The 17,153-nt window shown below is 38.2% G+C and overlaps 1 protein-coding gene across 1 annotated transcript in view; it reads right to left on the bottom strand.

Annotated features, from left to right (window-relative positions):
- Nucleotides 1–3,974: 3,974 nt before the first annotated feature.
- The window catches only part of LOC310634979 (endogenous retrovirus group 3 member 1 Env polyprotein-like), a gene marked incomplete at both ends in the record, with an annotated part of 31,596 nt that continues 18,417 nt past the window's right edge, over nucleotides 3,975–17,153 (bottom strand). Inside the window, 2 exons of the mRNA XM_083353516.1 lie at nucleotides 3,975–4,023; nucleotides 4,261–4,325. Of these exons, the coding sequence (XP_083209642.1) occupies nucleotides 3,975–4,023; nucleotides 4,261–4,325 (114 nt within the window). The remainder of the gene's footprint in view (nucleotides 4,024–4,260; nucleotides 4,326–17,153) is intronic.

Below are 17,153 nucleotides of genomic sequence, written 5' to 3'. Positions count from 1 at the left end.
AGTTATCCTGTACTCAGCTTTGCATCTTCATTCCTGCACCAAAGAACCCGCTATTTAACAGTGGCGACGAAGGTGGGATTCCGCTTCACTGAATAAAGAGCTGAAGTCTACAAGGGAAAGGCAGCACACACCAGAGGGAAGAGGCATTTCCCCCCCTTCAAGTTTGGCTAGGAAGCTACGCTAGCGACCTTGTGCTCAGTGGACTCATTCCCTGAGCCTGAAGCAGGATCCGGAGAACGCAGGAACCAGGAAGAAAGAATGCCGAAGGTTGGCAAGTTGAGAGAATTTGACTTGAAACACCTGGACGAATGGCCATCATATCTTTTGCAAGTAGAAAACTACCTTAGAGCCAATTAGATCGTGGAAGAAGGACTGAAGGCCGCAATGCTAATCTGCGTGTGCGGCCCTGCTACCTTTGATTTAGCTGAGAACCTTTTCACGCCAACACCAATCGAAGCAGTCTCTTACACAGATCTCAAAAAGAGGCTAACTGGGCACTTCTAGCCCAAGATGTCTGAGATGGTTTGGCGGTTCAAGTTTGACCAAAGAGTACAGCTTCCCGGGGAGTCAGCATCGGAGTTCATTGTGGGCCTAAGGCAGGCTGCACACCTATGCAAGTTTTCAAATTTAGAGGAGCAACTACGAGACCGGCTCATCTGCGGCCTACGGGACAGAACACATCAGCAAGTTCTGCCACCTACTCAGATATTTTTTCAGACTGAAGTTTTAAAGCATCTTTTAAAAAATCTTGTAAGTCTTTTAAAGTCAGTGGAGGTGCATCAGCTACAGCAGGTAACACCAAAGATTGAATTCCAAATTGCTGAAAAGGTGATGCCCCTGGACTTTTAGAAACAGGAATTCTAGGCAGTTTGGAAGCCATTTTAGCACCTAATTAACTTTCTTTACACACTTTCACTTTTCCGCCCCACTTGCAGTTGTAGTTTAAATGTTAAATATCCAAGTCTTATAGTCACTTTTAAACAGCTCCAAAATTTAACAAAATCTTAAAGTTCTGAAAATCCACTTTAAATATTCCTCCTCAATATCCAAACAATCACTTTCACTTTGAGAGAGAGAGAAAAAAGACACTTTCAATGCTTGTTACAAAGAATCACTCAGGCACCATCTTTCTGTCCTTTTTAAAATGATCGTTGAAACAGAAAAAAAGTTAAAGATCCAGAGTTAAAGTCTTATACATGCTGTTTATAATGCTCTCGCATCCGCTCCGCCTGCATCAATTACTCCAAAAACAACCAAATCCAGCAGGAGTGGATTCAGCGTCTTGTTCTGCTTAAAAGCAGAAAAATCCTCCGATCTGGAGTGTTTCCGGGCTTCGGGGGAGCTCTCACCCTTCAAGCCCCAGAATGTATATTCTGGGGCTCTAGGGAAGCTCTACCCCTACCCAGAGACTCCCCTTCCCCTCTTCACCCGAGGGGAAGGGTTTTTAAGCTGCGGAACAGCTGATCGTCGGCTGCTCCACGGCTTTCACAAAATCGGAAGGTTGGCAGTCGATCCCGACTGTCCACGACACTGAAGCGCCACCCGGAAGCTCAATTCTATCCCTCTGTTAATGCAGCCTAACACTGTGTTGGCTTTTTTGGCAGCTGCAGCACACTGCTGGCTCATATTGAAGTGATTGTCTACTAGGACTCTGAGATCCCTCTCACAGTTATTACTATTGAGAAAGGTACCACCTATACTATACCTGTGCATTTGATTTTTCCTGCCTAAATGTAGAACCTTACTTTTTTCACCATTGAATAATAATAATAATAATAATAATAATAATAATAATAATAATAATAATAATAATAATAATAATAATAATAATAATAATAGACATCGATTTTCTTGTCCAATGTATTCATTACTTGGAACCCCTCTTAAGGAATAGACATGTAGCCCATAGCATGCACTGGCCAACTAAACATTTTAATTCCATTTATGTACAAACTTATTTTTACATATATTTCAAGGAAAATATTGCAAATTGGATTTTCAGGGTGCATGAACAGATTGCTCCAAGACAAAATCCCCAATACATAAAGTGTTCCTGACAGATACTTATTTGTCTGATCTTTGCTTAGTTGTCTTGATCAAATAAACTGTCTCAGATGAAAAAGAAATGACTTTTTGAATTCATGAATTATTCATCTTCATTAATACAGCCTTATAAGAATAATTGTGGTATATACATTGCCTAGTGCATATGTGTGTGTGTGTGTTTTAAAAAATAAAATTAAATTAAAATTGTTCCATTCAAACAAAAAGGCTCACAGTTTAGGAATGGCTATTTCTCATCTTGTTTAAGAAATTCATCCAGCCTAGCCAATTAAGGTTAATGTAAAGAATGTGATGATCCAAAAGGAATCTTTATTTATACAGATACTGTTAGATAATACAGGTAAGAATAAAGAAGAATAAAGAAAGCCCAATTCTACTGTCAGTCTGAAGTGTGTGTGTGTGTGTGTGTGTGTGTGTGTGTGTGTGTGTGTGAAATTTATCTCATTTCTGAAGCAGGTATTTCATTGCCTGTCCTTAAGCCATAGCTTGACAAGACAGGGAACATTGGTGTTCTAGTCTAACATGTACATGGGATCCACCATTTTTGTGAAAATGCTGAAAACATTAGTGAACTGTTGTGATCCAAATGCCATCCTTTTATATGTGCATGTAGCATATAAATGCACATACAACAGAGGAGAAGCTTGAACTGCACTGACACAAAACTATTTTTGCCTCCCCACCCAGTTGCTCCCCCCTGCAGACACTGTTGACCCTGGCTTTGGAAGTGGGACACTTCTGTGCTATAACAACTTAATCTGTGATGGTCCTTTTTAAAGCCCTTACTTCACATTTTGATGAGATGTGAAGATGGCCTTGACTATAATATTATCCATCATGTTTCTCACTGCAGTTATTTAAACTGGAGTTATCATTGTAGACCAGCACTGATGGTATTACCTAGTATAGATAATAAAACATCTACCAGAAAACAACTAAGCTCAAATATCCCTCAACTCTTTCTTGAACTCCTCCTCCTCCTTAGTTAAGATGGTGGCCTGGATCGGCTGTGGTTGCATTGGCTCTCGAAAGTGAAAAGTTTTTGGAGGGATATAAGGAATATAGGGCACATGATTGGGAAGGTTTTAATGTGTTTGAGCAATGTAGTGGGACTAAGCTAACATATGACCAACAATCTTTGCTGGCATGGCGAGTTTTTAGCTGTTTTGGAACTGTTGGTGAGACTGTTAAAAGTCATTTGCACTGTTTGAAATTGTTCTGCCGGCAGCAAGATCTGACATTTTCTTTGCAAATCAGGGCTGTTTCCAAAGAAGGCAGAGGAGGAGATGTCCTGGGGCTTATGGAGCAAATTAACTGGATGAAGCTGTCAGCAGCTCCAGAGGAAGAGAGAGGCTTTTGGAGGAGTTGGAGGTGATGGCAGCATGCTCCAGGGGCGAAAAGGAGTGAGGCCCCTTTAAGGAAAAGGTGGAAGAGACAGAATGATGTGCAGGAATACAAGCTAATCTGAGGGCTAATCCACATGGAGCTCTGTTTCCATCTGTCCTGTTTGTCATCGTTTGCTCCCTAGAGACTAAAATGGATGATCTGAAACTTGAGCTAGCCATGAACAAGGAGTGTATATTGGAGGTAGTGATCCTTTGAGAGTGGTATGCAACGAAATTTCATTTTGATGTATGTTGATTGGTATACATTCAAAATGACAATAAAGTTGTTGTTATTATTATCATTATCATCGTCGTCGTCATCATCATCATCCTTCTCATTACATTTTCAGGCCATAAATATTATCATGAGTAATTCCATCCTGAATAAAATATGCCAGGGAATTTATCTGAATGAGTAATATAAATGAGTGAATAGACAATTGATCTATAAACCATGCTTTGAATGGCAGAACTACTTTCAAAATATTCCATTCACCAGCCTTTCTGGAAGCTGCCCGCATATCATTAAAGATTTCTTTGCATCTGACTTTCACCAATGCAGCTAAAGCGGAAGCTGTAAAGTAAAGGAAAGTTGAAATAAGATGATAAACACAGTTGTGGTTTCACTTAGTGACCACTTTAGTTCCAATGGTGGTCATGAAACAAGGACTAACTGTGCAAACATTACCTAGATGCTTTGATGCATTTTGGAAAATCCAGTCAAGGTTGAATTCAGCTCTCCAGTGGGTGGAGCTTTAGGAAGGTAAATGCCTCACCCTTAGATCAACACTGTGCCCACCCTCCCGCTCACTTCTGAGGAGATGACAAACATTTATTTTCTTGCTCTTGTATTTTCCTTTCTGCAGAGGCTTGTTCCTGCAAGAAGAAAAGAAGCATAAAATAGTACCATATATTCCTTCCAAGTAAGCTCTTTATTGTCATGGGCAAACTGAGACTCCAGGATCACAAATGATTCCTAACCAGGCACGTGAGGTGTTGGGTTTTGTTTTTTGTGTGTGTGTGGCAATGGAACATTTTCCAGAAACAATTGCCAGGAAAAGACCATTTTGAGGTAGGGAGAGCCAGTTTAGTATAGTGGTTAAGGCACCACCCTAGAAACCGGGAGATTTGCCTTAGACAAAAATCCTTTGGGTAACTTTTGGCTAGTCCCCACAACCGGAACTATTGAAACTGTAGCTGCTAAGCTATCTGGTCACTTGAAGCATCATGACCAGTTCATTTAGCAATGGAAATTCCAGTCTCAGTCAGGATTGTAGCCTGAAGGCTACTTGTAATCCAAATAGTAGACTAAGACTTCAGGAAAGAGATTAGAAACAAAGCTCAGAATGACTTCTACATGCCACATTTATTTATTGGTGTTGTAAATCAACTGTTCCCAACCTCACCCAATCCTGAAGGGCTGAACTTTAACTTCCATCATCTCCAGATGACATAGTTATTGGCATATTTATGAACTTGGAGAGTTTTCTGCTAGGCTAGAGATTAGATAAAAAGTCAGAAAAGCATTGGACTAGCTGGACTACAGAGAAATAAACTACAGAGAAATAAAACTTCATAAATGTCCATGGAAATCAGAAATCTTATTGTTTTCTAAATGTCCAAGCTCTCATTTTCATGAATGACCCTTTCTTAGATGCAGAGTGTAATTTAAATAGAAATAGAAAGAGTTTCTCCTGTCTCAGTAATCTCCATTTAGATTGAGGAGGAAACCTTGAGGACCTCAATTGCTGCTGGTTGATTAGTCAGAAGCTGATTTGCACTTAATAAAACCTCTCTTTTGCAGTGATTAAAGTCTCAAACCTCCCCCTTAGATTGTGTCAGGAGAACTAACTTTGTGGTCCATGAAAAGGCAGCAGTTCTACAGTTTTCTAATCATCTCCATCAGGGCTTTTTTTTTCCTTTAAAAGAACAGGAAGAGTCTGCTACTTGAGTCTTCAGCATAGAAGTTACAAAATTGCTACCTAAATCCATAAAATATAGAATTTGGATTAGAATTAGAGGAGAGAGGGATTTGTCTTTAAGCTCAGAATGCTTAATGAAGGGTAAAGAATTTACAGATGAACAGCCCCTGCATAAACGTTTGTCCAACATATTTTTCCTTTTTTCTCTTTCATGCAAAAAATAATAATAAACTGACTAAGTATCTTTCCATATTTTTCTTTCAGAATGTATGTCAAGTGCAAACAATCAAGCCCACACATGTAGAGTTCAAAACAGCTACTTTATTCTATGTCCATTTCCCTGGAATCTCATCTGGCAGCTTTCACCTGCGAAAGATTAGATAAGGCTCAGAGGCATTGGGGCACTGTGTGTGTGTGAGAGAGAGACCTTGCCCTCTTGTGTTTATGCTATGAGTCCAGGCTAATTCTGTGCTTGAGCCCTCCACCTGACTGGGATGGTTGTCACCCAAAGTATATAAGAGCACAGAAGAATACAGATGTACTGTATATTTCCATTTAGAAGCTTTGAACATCTGTTTTCTAGTTTTTCAGAGCCTTCATAAATCATGCCACTAAAATGCACTAATAAATTCCTTAAAAGTGGTGATACAATTAGTTTCTTTTAGGTTTAATACCAGAAAATTTCTCCCTTCCCTATAAAACCACTTCCCAGAAGGCACAGGCCCACTTAGTTGGGGTGGGGGGAATCCATGACATCACTACTCCTGACCTGTCCCTAAAAGTGAAAAACTGTAAAAAGGGAACAGCTGCTCTCACCTTATGGTTTATCAGTATCTTGAAGACCATTTTTCTTACATTTTTTTGAACATTTTTCTATTTGATGAAAGAGAATTGACTTTCAAAAATTCTTTTAAGAAAAAGGAAAATTATGTTAAATTATCATAGGTGAAGTGTGATCCTTGCACTTATCTGCAAGCAGCATAGCCAAGGTGTGCCTGTATATATGTTTATCATAAACAATCATCTCTCCTATGATCCGGTTTGCACACTTCTGTGGAATCCCAGGGAAGGAACAAGCAAACCATGAGGAAACTCATTTTTCAGTTTAGGAAGACTGTGCAGAAAACAACTGTATTTTAGTACTGTCCTCTATTTCAAACAAATAGATAAGCTCAAATATATCAAGAGAAATAAGAAAGAAAGTCTCATTATCCTAATAATAGAAAGCTTCTTTCTCAGGGGGAATAAAAAAATTAAAGCAGATTTATGCACAGAATTAATTGAAATATTGGAATTAATTAATTTCAAATATGTGGGGGGCTGCCACAAAGAAGAGGAGGTCAAAGCACCAAAAGGCAAGACAAGAAACAATGGATAGAAACTAATCAGGGAACCTACAACTAAGGAGAAACTTCCTAACAGTGATAACAATTAACCTTTGGAAGAGCTTGTCTTCAGATGTTTTGGGTGCTTCATCATTGGAGGCTTTAAGAAGAGAGTGGACAACCATTTGTCCGAAATGGTATAGGGTCTCCCTGCTTGAGCAGGGGGTTGGACTAGAAGACCTCCAAGGTCCCTTCCAACTCTATTATTCTGTATTCTGAACAAAGCTGTAACACCTCCATTTTCTCCATTTACACTTTTTATCACATTAGAAGCTTTCCTTCTAGAACATTTATGCTTGAAACAAATGCACCTTCCCAATTTCTAGCAGGTTTCTATTCAATTGATGCATGGATGTACAGCTTCTGGTAGATTGAGAGCTTCTTTGGGATTTGCACAGTATGTTGGGAAACAGATTCCACAGTTTTGAGAAGCTGTGCTTTTTCCCTAACAATGAAATGGATTATTTCAGTCTCTGTGAGACTTAATCCATTTCACTTAAAATCTTCTCCTAACATAGAAAATTTGCCAGTACAGGAGCCTATTCCAACATGGAAGCTTGGGGAACACAAAAAGACTACTGCTAAGATGTGCATGGCCCCTGACCACACTTTGCATTCAGAATTATTACAACTCTGTAATAATGTCTGCAACTTTGACCTAGTTCCCTGTTTTTTGTCTGAACACAACTTTTAAAATTGTAATTCACTTTTAGATATAAAATCTACATCTCCAAGAAGCACAGGCACAGGAAACCCAATTAAACTGGTTTCCATAGAAACTATGACAGGAGAGCATATCTACTTTCCTATCCTTCCAATTTCTGTTCATCTTTTGATTTTGTAATAAAGACATACTTGTTTCTTTCCCTGCCACCATGATATTGATCTACAATTCCTGATCCTTCAGAGCAGTGCCAGTGTTTGCATTCTCTATGGTGTTATTTTGGACTTCTCTGTATGTCTTAAAGTCTGCATTTACTATGGGTCATTTAAACTGATAACTCTTCCAAAAAGTACATTGTTCTCTTATTTTTTTAAAAAATCAGTAAAAATAAATCATTACCTTTAAATATTGCCTGTTTTGCACTTGTCTTTACTATTTCTTACTTAAGAAGTGCTTTCCTACCTGAGGCTATAAACTGATGTGCAATTTAAATCAGCAGTAAAATAATCCAGTAAAATCACAACAGAAAATGAAAAACAGACAATGAATCTTGCTTAAAACAAGCCAGACAGCAATATTAACATGTACTAAATGCCCAGAACAACACAAGTGCAGTTTCAAGATAATCTCTATATGGAGAAAAGTAAGATCCATGGTAGTTTTACAATAAAATGTAAAGATTGTGGAAATAAACATCCCAAACACCGAACATAGGGCTGGAAGGAACCTTGGAGGTCTTCTATTCCAATCCCCTGATCAAGACAAAAGACCTTATAGGCTTATATCATCCTGGTCAAATGGTTGTCCAGTCTATTTTTGCTAACCTCCAAAGATGGAGCACCTCCAACTAGAGAGGCAAGCTATTCCAAGAATTGGATATCAATCCATAGCCAATACAAATTGCTGTGGGAAAACATATAAATTTAATAAATTATCAATACAGTTGTTAACTAAGTCGTGTTCCTATCACCATGGATGAATTGTCTGACTGAAATAAAATTCAAGTCCACTGCAATCCCATTTAGTTGTGGAACTGCAATAAATTTTCAGTAGATGAATTAAAAATGCAGCCAACTAGGAATAACAGGAATCCAACATCCCCCGCCCCATCCATCTTGCAGAAGCGCAGAAAGGCAAATCCTCCAACATAGCTGTGGAGAGGCTGAAATGTCTTTCTTTAGCTGGAAAAGAAAATTGGGAGAAAATGCTTTGGCTTCTTAAAACCATGAGACTCTTTCAGGACAGCCCACTTGCTTCCTTGTCTGGGACATTCCTAGGACAATTTGAATAATAAAAAACCAACTTTTTTGCTACTTGGCAATTCACAGTTATGTGAACTTGCAACTATGAAATACATTGCAGACTCCAGGGCTTACATATTGGAAAAAATGTACATGTTCTTTATAGCACAGAATGTGACAAGAGTAAATTCTACCAGTTACTGCCACAAAATGTTTCAGCAATACAAAACATTGTACTATACATTCTAGCCTATATAAAAGGCTAAAATTTACAGATTGCCAATTTATTAACTTGACAGGTACTCAGCATGATGCCTGAGGGCTGAAATTGCACAGAAGGAAAGCAGAAATGTCTCTGTTGGTAGAAAAGTCATGATTTTCTCTCCCATTTTGACAGGTGGGACATACAGACTGAAGCCATGTTGAATTCTCAGTTCAACAAATTGAGACCATTGAGAAATGGCTAAGAGAAAGGAGCAAAGATAAGTGGAACCTTTAAAACTTAACACATTTATAAAGGTTTTTTAAAATTGGATAGAGGTAACGTTATCAGATGCATAAAACATTCTCTTTCCTTAAGAGGAAGTAAAGGAAGTAAAGATAAATAAAAAGAAGATGGAAAGATATATTCCCTGCAAGCAAACAGAAAACAGAACAGCAACTAGTAAAGGAAAAGAAAAAAAGCAAGGTTTGGAGTTGCAAGCTTTTCACAAGCAACTCATTGTTTTAAGTTCTCCTCCCAAGTACCTCCAAATTCACATTGCTGAATTTGCATGACCCTCCCTTTGCTAATGGTGAGGACAGAAGTTTGAGCTCCATCTTGCTATGATTTTAGCCCTGGGAAACAGCACATTTTTCTCATGGTCCCTGGACTTATGAGAAATGCTAGAGCAAAAGGTATGCCTCTTCTCAGCTCAGTGTTCCAGTGCTTATTTATCATAATTTTACTTTGTTATTTCAGACCTATAATGGCTTAAGGATCTACTGTTTCTTTTCCCACCCAAATGTATAGAACCAAAGTTTCTGATTCATTTTAATTTAGTTCATGTTGGAGTGTGTTTCCATTTCTTTTCTTGTTAAATGCCAAACTTTAGATCATTTAGAGTGCTCTGAAAGACTAATTCACCTGTTGAGAGTGGGGACTTTAAAATCCTATGTCGTATAAATTTTGAAGCACTTAACATTTGAGATTTAGCTTTCTCAATCTTGGGCTATTAATCCAACTGGGGGCACGATCATTTTCTTTACAGCTCTTGTATTTGGTTTTAAATCACCTTGATATGGATGCAGGCATCGATCTTCACATCATTATCTTTTCCCTTATTAATACTCTAGTTAATTGCTGTGGCCTGGAGGTCAACAAAGGAAATGGGAGAGCTAATCCATATAAAATAGTTGCTTATTATGGAAGGAGAACAATAAACAGCTTCCTCTGAGAACACTTCTTCTTTGATACTGGACTATGCCTTTGGTCTTAATGTCACTGAGAATATATAGTTGGTAGTATCATTCATATCTTCTCCCTAAATGATATAATGTCAAGTGTCAGACTATCAGTGCTTGCTTTAACCTAATGGAAATGCCAGGGACAACAGAGATAAGAAAGAAGAAGGTTAAATGGCGAATTAAAAATTCTGCTGAAATGAAGACTAAACTTGCATGAAAATGAATAGAATGCTTTGTCCTAAAATAGCAAGAATGGTGGTGGTAGAATACATTAGGATAAAGCTGAATACAAGGTGAAAGGAACACATTATAAAATGTTTAGCACTGTCACATTGACAGTGAAAAGTTTGCTCAGGAATCATGTTAGCCAGTGACTGTTAATAGATTAGAGGGAGGGACAGAGGGAGAGGGGGAGGGAGAGGGGGAGAGGGAGAGAGAGAGAGAGAGAGGGAGAGGGAGAGGGAGAGGGAGAGGGAGAGAGGGAGAGGGAGAGGGAGAGGGAGAGAGAGAGAGAGAGAGAGAGAGAGGGAGACAGAGAGAGAGAGAGACAGAGAGAGAGAGACAGAGAGAGACAGAGAGAGAGAGAGATTTTCTTGCCTTTGTATGACTAGGATAGTTTTGTCAATATTTCAGATTTCAACTCCCGGAATTCCTAGCTGGATGGGCATCAAGTTGGGGGAGGCTTGTCTGTAATTAGACATCTACATAGAACTCTGTACAGTCTTGAAAGTTGCTTGTAGATTCACTTCAAAACTCACCACCAAACTGCACTTGTTAATGTTAATGGAAGGGAATAGTTATTAAATATGAGAAAACACATGTTTGTTATAGTAGTTAAAACACCACGCTAAAAACTTGGAAACTGAGTTTTAGTCTTGCTTTAGGCAGAAAGCCAGCTAGGTGATTTTGGCCCCTCACTCTCTCTGAGTCCTAAAAAGAAAGCATTGGCAAAATGTTGTCAAGAAAACTGCATGGACTTGCTCAAGAAGTTGGCAGAAATTAAAAGTCTTTCGAAGGCACAAACACACAGACACACAAAGCACATTAACTGCACTAACTAATGTATTTTAAGAATGTAAAATATACTCAATCAACTTGCACTTTTAGTTCCATTCTTTGTTGAGATTCTAAGCAATTTTTCAAGTATATTCCCCTTATCAAGAAAAAGTGATAACCAACTATGATTTTGCAAGGTAAAAAATATATGAATAGCAATACATTTGAAACAAGACATATCATTCATACCATAATTTTCTATTGTTTGAAAAGATTAATTATGTACCATGTTTCCAGTGATACTGCATCAGTGATGGGAGTGTGATTCCTTCTGTCACCTAAATGAGATATTCAATCTTCTAAATATTACTTTTAAAAAAATAATAACAGGGTTTCTTAACATCCATTTAAATCAATGTAAGTATCATAAAGTGTGGATCTAGCCTATTGTCTTAACCACTTATCCAAACAATGCAGAAAAAAAAATGTAGAACGGAAAACACTTTAGATTATCATAAATCCTGTCACATTGCTAAATTAAAACAAATAAGCTACATAGCTTATTTTATTTGCTTTGCTTTCCAAAATATTTTGGCAAACATCAGCTGGTAACAATGCTGTAGCAGCCAATTTCCATATGTTATATTCACTTAAATTATTTAGCTGAAACAAAAATCAGGTTAGGGAAACAGAAGATCTTATAGTGGGTGAACAAACATCTTTATAATCAAGATAAAGAAACAGTAACACTTTATTGCCTGCTCTCCAGATGTACTGTAGTCACTCTAGTACCAAAAACAACATATTTCTATACTACTACTTACCTAGCTCAAAAGTGAGAAGGTTTGGGATTCAGTTTTTGCACCAACTATGAGTCAAGGTTGGAAAATGGATGAGTACTGTCATCCTGAAGAGCCTGCGAGCCTCGAGGGCATCATCCTGCAGGCAACTGGATGTGAGACTTTACTGTAAAAGCTGGGTTCTAGGGACAAGGTAGAGATGCTGTTCATGTACTATCTGCCATGTGGCAGGCCAGCTTCTTTGCCTGAGCTTCTGGAAATATCATGGTGGAGTTTCCAAAGTTGATTCTTCTGAGAGATTTTAATTTATCTGTCAGAAGGGGCTTGGAGATGACTATGGTGACCATGACAGGTGTACAACTGTCCCAAGTCATAGGTGAATGGCACACTAGAGCTGTTTTCTTTAAATCCTGAGGTAGTTGTGATGGGTACTAAGATTTGGAAACTAAGATTTGTTAATCTAATATTAACATCTGTCCTTTGGATGGTCAGATTATTCCCTGATCACTTTAGAGTTGTCTGATTATTCCCTAATCATTTTAGAGTTGTCTGATATCAATGGAAAAAAAATAGAACAATTTGATTAATCAAAATTTAAACAGAACTGCTTGGCTTCCACAGTACATTTAGCAAATTGTCTGAATTGATGGTTCTTTTGTGGTCTTAGCCACCTACTAAAATATGTAATTGGCACTAACCTCATAAGGAATTGTATCTAAACAATATAATAATAATAATAATAATAATAATAATAATAATAATAACCATTATCATCATAACAACAACAATAACAACAACAACAATAATAATAATAAAGTTGGAAGGGACCTTGGAGGTCACCTAGTCCAACCCACTGCTCAGGCAGGAAACCCTACACCATTTCAGACAAATGGTTGTTCAGTCTCTTCTTAAAAACTTCCAGTGTTGGAGCATTCACAGCTTCTGGAAGCAGGTTGTTCCACTGGTTAATTGTTCTAACTGTCAGGAAGTTTCTCCTTAGTTCTAGGTTGCTTCTCTCCTTGACTAGTTTCCATCCGTTGCTTCTTGTCCTGCGTTCGGGTGGTTTGGAGAATAGCCTGACTTCCTCTTCTTTGTGGCAGCCCCTGAGATATTGGAACACTGCTATCATGTCACCCCTCACCCTTCTCTTCATTAAACTACACATACCCAATTCCAGCAACCGTTTCCTATAAGTTTTAGTCTCCAGTCCCCCAATCATCTTTGTTGCTCTTCTCTGTACTCTTTCTAGAGTCTCAACATCTTTTTTACATCATGGTGACCAAAAATGGATGCAGTATTCCACATGTGGCCTTACCCAGGCCTTGTAAAGTGGTATAAACACTTCATGTGATCTTGATTCTATCCCTCTGTTAATGCAGCCTAGCACTGTGTTGGCTTTTTTGGCAGCTGCAGCACACTGCTGGCTCATATTTAAGCGATTGTCCACTAGGACTCCGAGATCTCTCTCACAGTTGCTATTATTGAGCGAGGTACCACCTATACTATGCCTGTGCATTTGATTTTTCCTGCCTAAATGTAGAACCTTACTTTTTTCACAATTGAATTTCCTGAGTACGGCCTGTCAGCCAGCTACGAATCCATCTGGTAGTGATGCTGTCTAACCCACATTTTTCTATCTTATCAAGTAGTAGGTTGTGATCTACTTTATCAAATGCCTTACTGAAGTCCAAGTAAATTATATCCACAGTATTCCTCTGATCCACTAATTTTGTCACTTGGTCAAAGAATGCAATAAAAATTTTACCCAGGGAATTCCATGGCATTCCAAGTAGCTCTGGGGAATTAAGCCTCTGGTATAAAACAAGGAGTGAGTCCAATAGAGCATTGACAAGAGCCAATATCTGAGTCTGTAGCTTAGTGATAAGAGCAGAAAAATGTTATTTCTCCACTGTTATTGCATCCACAGATTGCCATTCAGCAGCTATTTTTAAAGAGACCTGGACCTTTTTGGATACAGGTGGAAAAGAGGACCTTCTAAGGCAGGCATGTTGAACTCGCAATGTCATGTGACGTCCCATGATGTATTGGGACTTTTTCTCCATTGCTGGCAATGGGGTGGGTGCAGTTTCAGCGTGATACATCCGGCCCACAGGCCATCAGTTTGACATGCCTGTTCTAAGGGGACTGGTGTAGATTTCCCAAAATCTGGAAGATAAAATACAAAGAGAGAAGCGAGAATCATTTGGACTTGGTACTAGCTGGACACATCCAAAACAGATAAGCTTGTAAAATGAACTCTTGGATATCTGGCATGAGTTTGATCATGTGGATCCTGAGAAAGTAGACAGAATGTTCTTTAGTCTCAGCTCAGCCAACTTGTGGGATTCCTGCCCTTCCTGGATGATGGAGTTCAGGGAGGTGAGAGGAATCTGTGGAGGTTGAATGCATCCTGGAGAGAGAGGTATTATTGCTACAAAACACAATGGTGCATCCTCCCCTCAAGAAACCATCACTCAGCCCAGATATGCTATGCATTATTGACCTCTCTCCAGCCTTCCCTTTCCAAGGAAAGTGTTTGCTTGCTTAAAAAGGTAAAGGTAAAGGTTCCCCCGCACATGCGTGCTAGTCGTTTCCAACTCTAGGGGCCAGTGCTCATCTCAGTTTCAAAGCCGAAGAGCCAGCGCTTGTCCGAGGACGTCTCCGTGGTCATGAGGACGGCATGACTAGACACCAAAGGCACATGGAACACTGTTTGCTTGCTTATCTATTTATTTATCACACTTTTAGGCTGCTCAACTGCCAAATAATCTGGGTATTTCATAAACTAAACATATGATGCAATCACACTATCTTCATCCAGATATTGTTATTGTACAAAGTGACAACTTCAGCTGAATGGAACATCACTCTGTGTTTTCTTCAGTTCACTTCTGTATACTCTCAGTTGTTGGTAGAAATATAGGTGGGTGGTTTCTCCTTACCACTTGATAGGCTTTGGGAATGCACACAGTTTCCAAAACCTGAAGCTCACAGTGTTAAATAGTCTGAGAAGGGATAAGATTGTTTCTGCACCTGGACTATTGTAGAATATGGTTCATCTTAAGTATAAGAAAAGGAGGACAGGGTGGGCAACTTTGGCCTAATTTCAGAAGACCTCTACTAGCTCTCTGTTCAAGCTTCTAGCAGGAACAAGAAGGAAAGGAAGAGAAAAGATAAGACAGAAAGGCAATAAAAAAGGATGGCAGTCTAGAAAAAGTACCTCTCCCTTGAGTTCTACTCCACATTGCTTTCATAGCTTATGCCCAAGGGAATAAGAGCCTCAAGAGAAAAAATTGCACACTGTTGGTTTACAATAAGATTATTTAACAAAATGTTTGAGCAAACCCAAACTGAAGATTCTTATAATAAGCCTGCTTACTGCTGTTTTTTTCCAAGCTCCTATAATTTTTAAAAATGGAACATTTACTATTCAAAGAATTACTCAGCTTTTCTCCAAACAAGGTGTATGTCTCTGAATTATTAAAGGGATGGATAAAATAATTCATAACAGTTGTTTTTATGAGATATAAATCTGGTAAAAATAGACAAAACAGGCTTTAAGAACTAAAGTGAAATAATGTTGTAAAAACTGAACACAAAAAGACAATATCTTGGTGGAGATGACAAATATAAAATGAGGAAATTGAAATCCACTCAAATTTTATAATACGCAGCTTCATTTCAGATATATGAATGGTGACATTTCCTAAGGCAGCTTTCCCAAACCTGGCATTCTTCAGATGTGTTGGGGTTACAACTCCCAAAGATTTACTGTAAGGAAACTAACTAGCACAGCTGTCCTCATGAAGTGTTAAGAGCTTCATTAAAAACTCTTGATAATCAAGATACGTAGCCTAGAAAGAAAAAAACTTTGCAGATTATTCTGCATTACACATTATATTTATAACTCTTTTTATAAGCCATTTTGTAATAATTTTCTGCTGGATTTTACATTCACTTTAAGGAGATAATATAAAGCAACTTATTTCAGAACCTCTTGCTATACAAACTCTTCAAATTCATTATGGAGAAAAACTTAAGAGAAGTCTGGAAAAAAGCAACTGCATGTTTTATTATTGTTCAAATGGAAGGAGATTGCTTTCCAAAAATAACTGAAACATACTAAATATGTATAAGATATTTGTACTGCTGTAATGGATTTTAAGCATATGGCGGCTTTTTTCATCACAAAATAGAATAACTACTGCTGTATTGCTATCCACTTCTTTTCCTACAACTTGTCTGACTGTACAATGTCACAACAATTTTCATAGAACTTCAACTATTTTATAAGGACATTTACCTGTAATTGTGAATTCAAATTAGAGTCAGATGAAAAAAAGATTAGCACTTGTCTCTTAGAGACCCATTTACTTGTGATAAGTTCTCAGTACTGGCACATCACACACAAAATGCACAGCTTGAATTAATGTACTATATTATCAAGGTTAATTACTACACATTCTACATAGGCTTTGTTCTTAGCTTCCATATCACAGGTGAAGAAAAGAATAAAGTTTAGTTTTTTTATATATTGTTGGGTGCAGCTGTTGTTATTGACTTAAGGCAGTGTTTCTCAATCTTGGCCACCTGAAGAGATGTGGACTTCAACTCCAGAACTGAAGTCCACATCTCCAGTTGTTAATACTGAGAAACACTGACCTAATAAATAGAATTAACCTCTTGAGGTGGTTGGGTGTTTGTGTTACTAACTATGCACATATTTATAATTCCTTTTTTACTCATAGCACATTGTTCTAGTATGGGATTACTGAAGATTGTAGCTTTCTACAACATATTGAAATCTGCCTTCCTAAATGTTCTCTCTCATTATGGAAATTCATGGAAAGAAAGATGTCAGGGATTTAATGTATCATCTATGGCAGGGGTGTCAAATTTGCAATGTCACATGACATGTCACAACGTATCGTGACTTTTTTTCCATTGCCGGCAATAGGGTGGACGCGGTTTGGCATGACGCATCTGGCCATGGCACCCCTGATCTATAGGTTCATTGGTTGTTTTCCCAATGCTACACCTTTTCAGTTTTTCTGAGTAAAGTCACTGTCATACTTTGTAATTATATGAGATTCATTAACATATGTCAAAGACATGAATTAGGGAAAGTTAGAGTGCAGTTATCCAAAAGGTAGACTGTAATTCTGAAATTTCTTTTTTTGCATACAATGAAGACATAATCTAGAAGGCAACTATAAATGCTTTATCAGTAATGATTTCCTCCAATTTCTG

This window comes from Vipera ursinii (assembly GCF_947247035.1).
Source record: "Vipera ursinii genome assembly, chromosome: 2".
Classification (NCBI taxonomy): domain Eukaryota; kingdom Metazoa; phylum Chordata; class Lepidosauria; order Squamata; family Viperidae; genus Vipera; species Vipera ursinii.
Note: the sequence above shows the minus strand (reverse complement) of the source record. Positions and strands in the feature narration are given on the sequence as shown.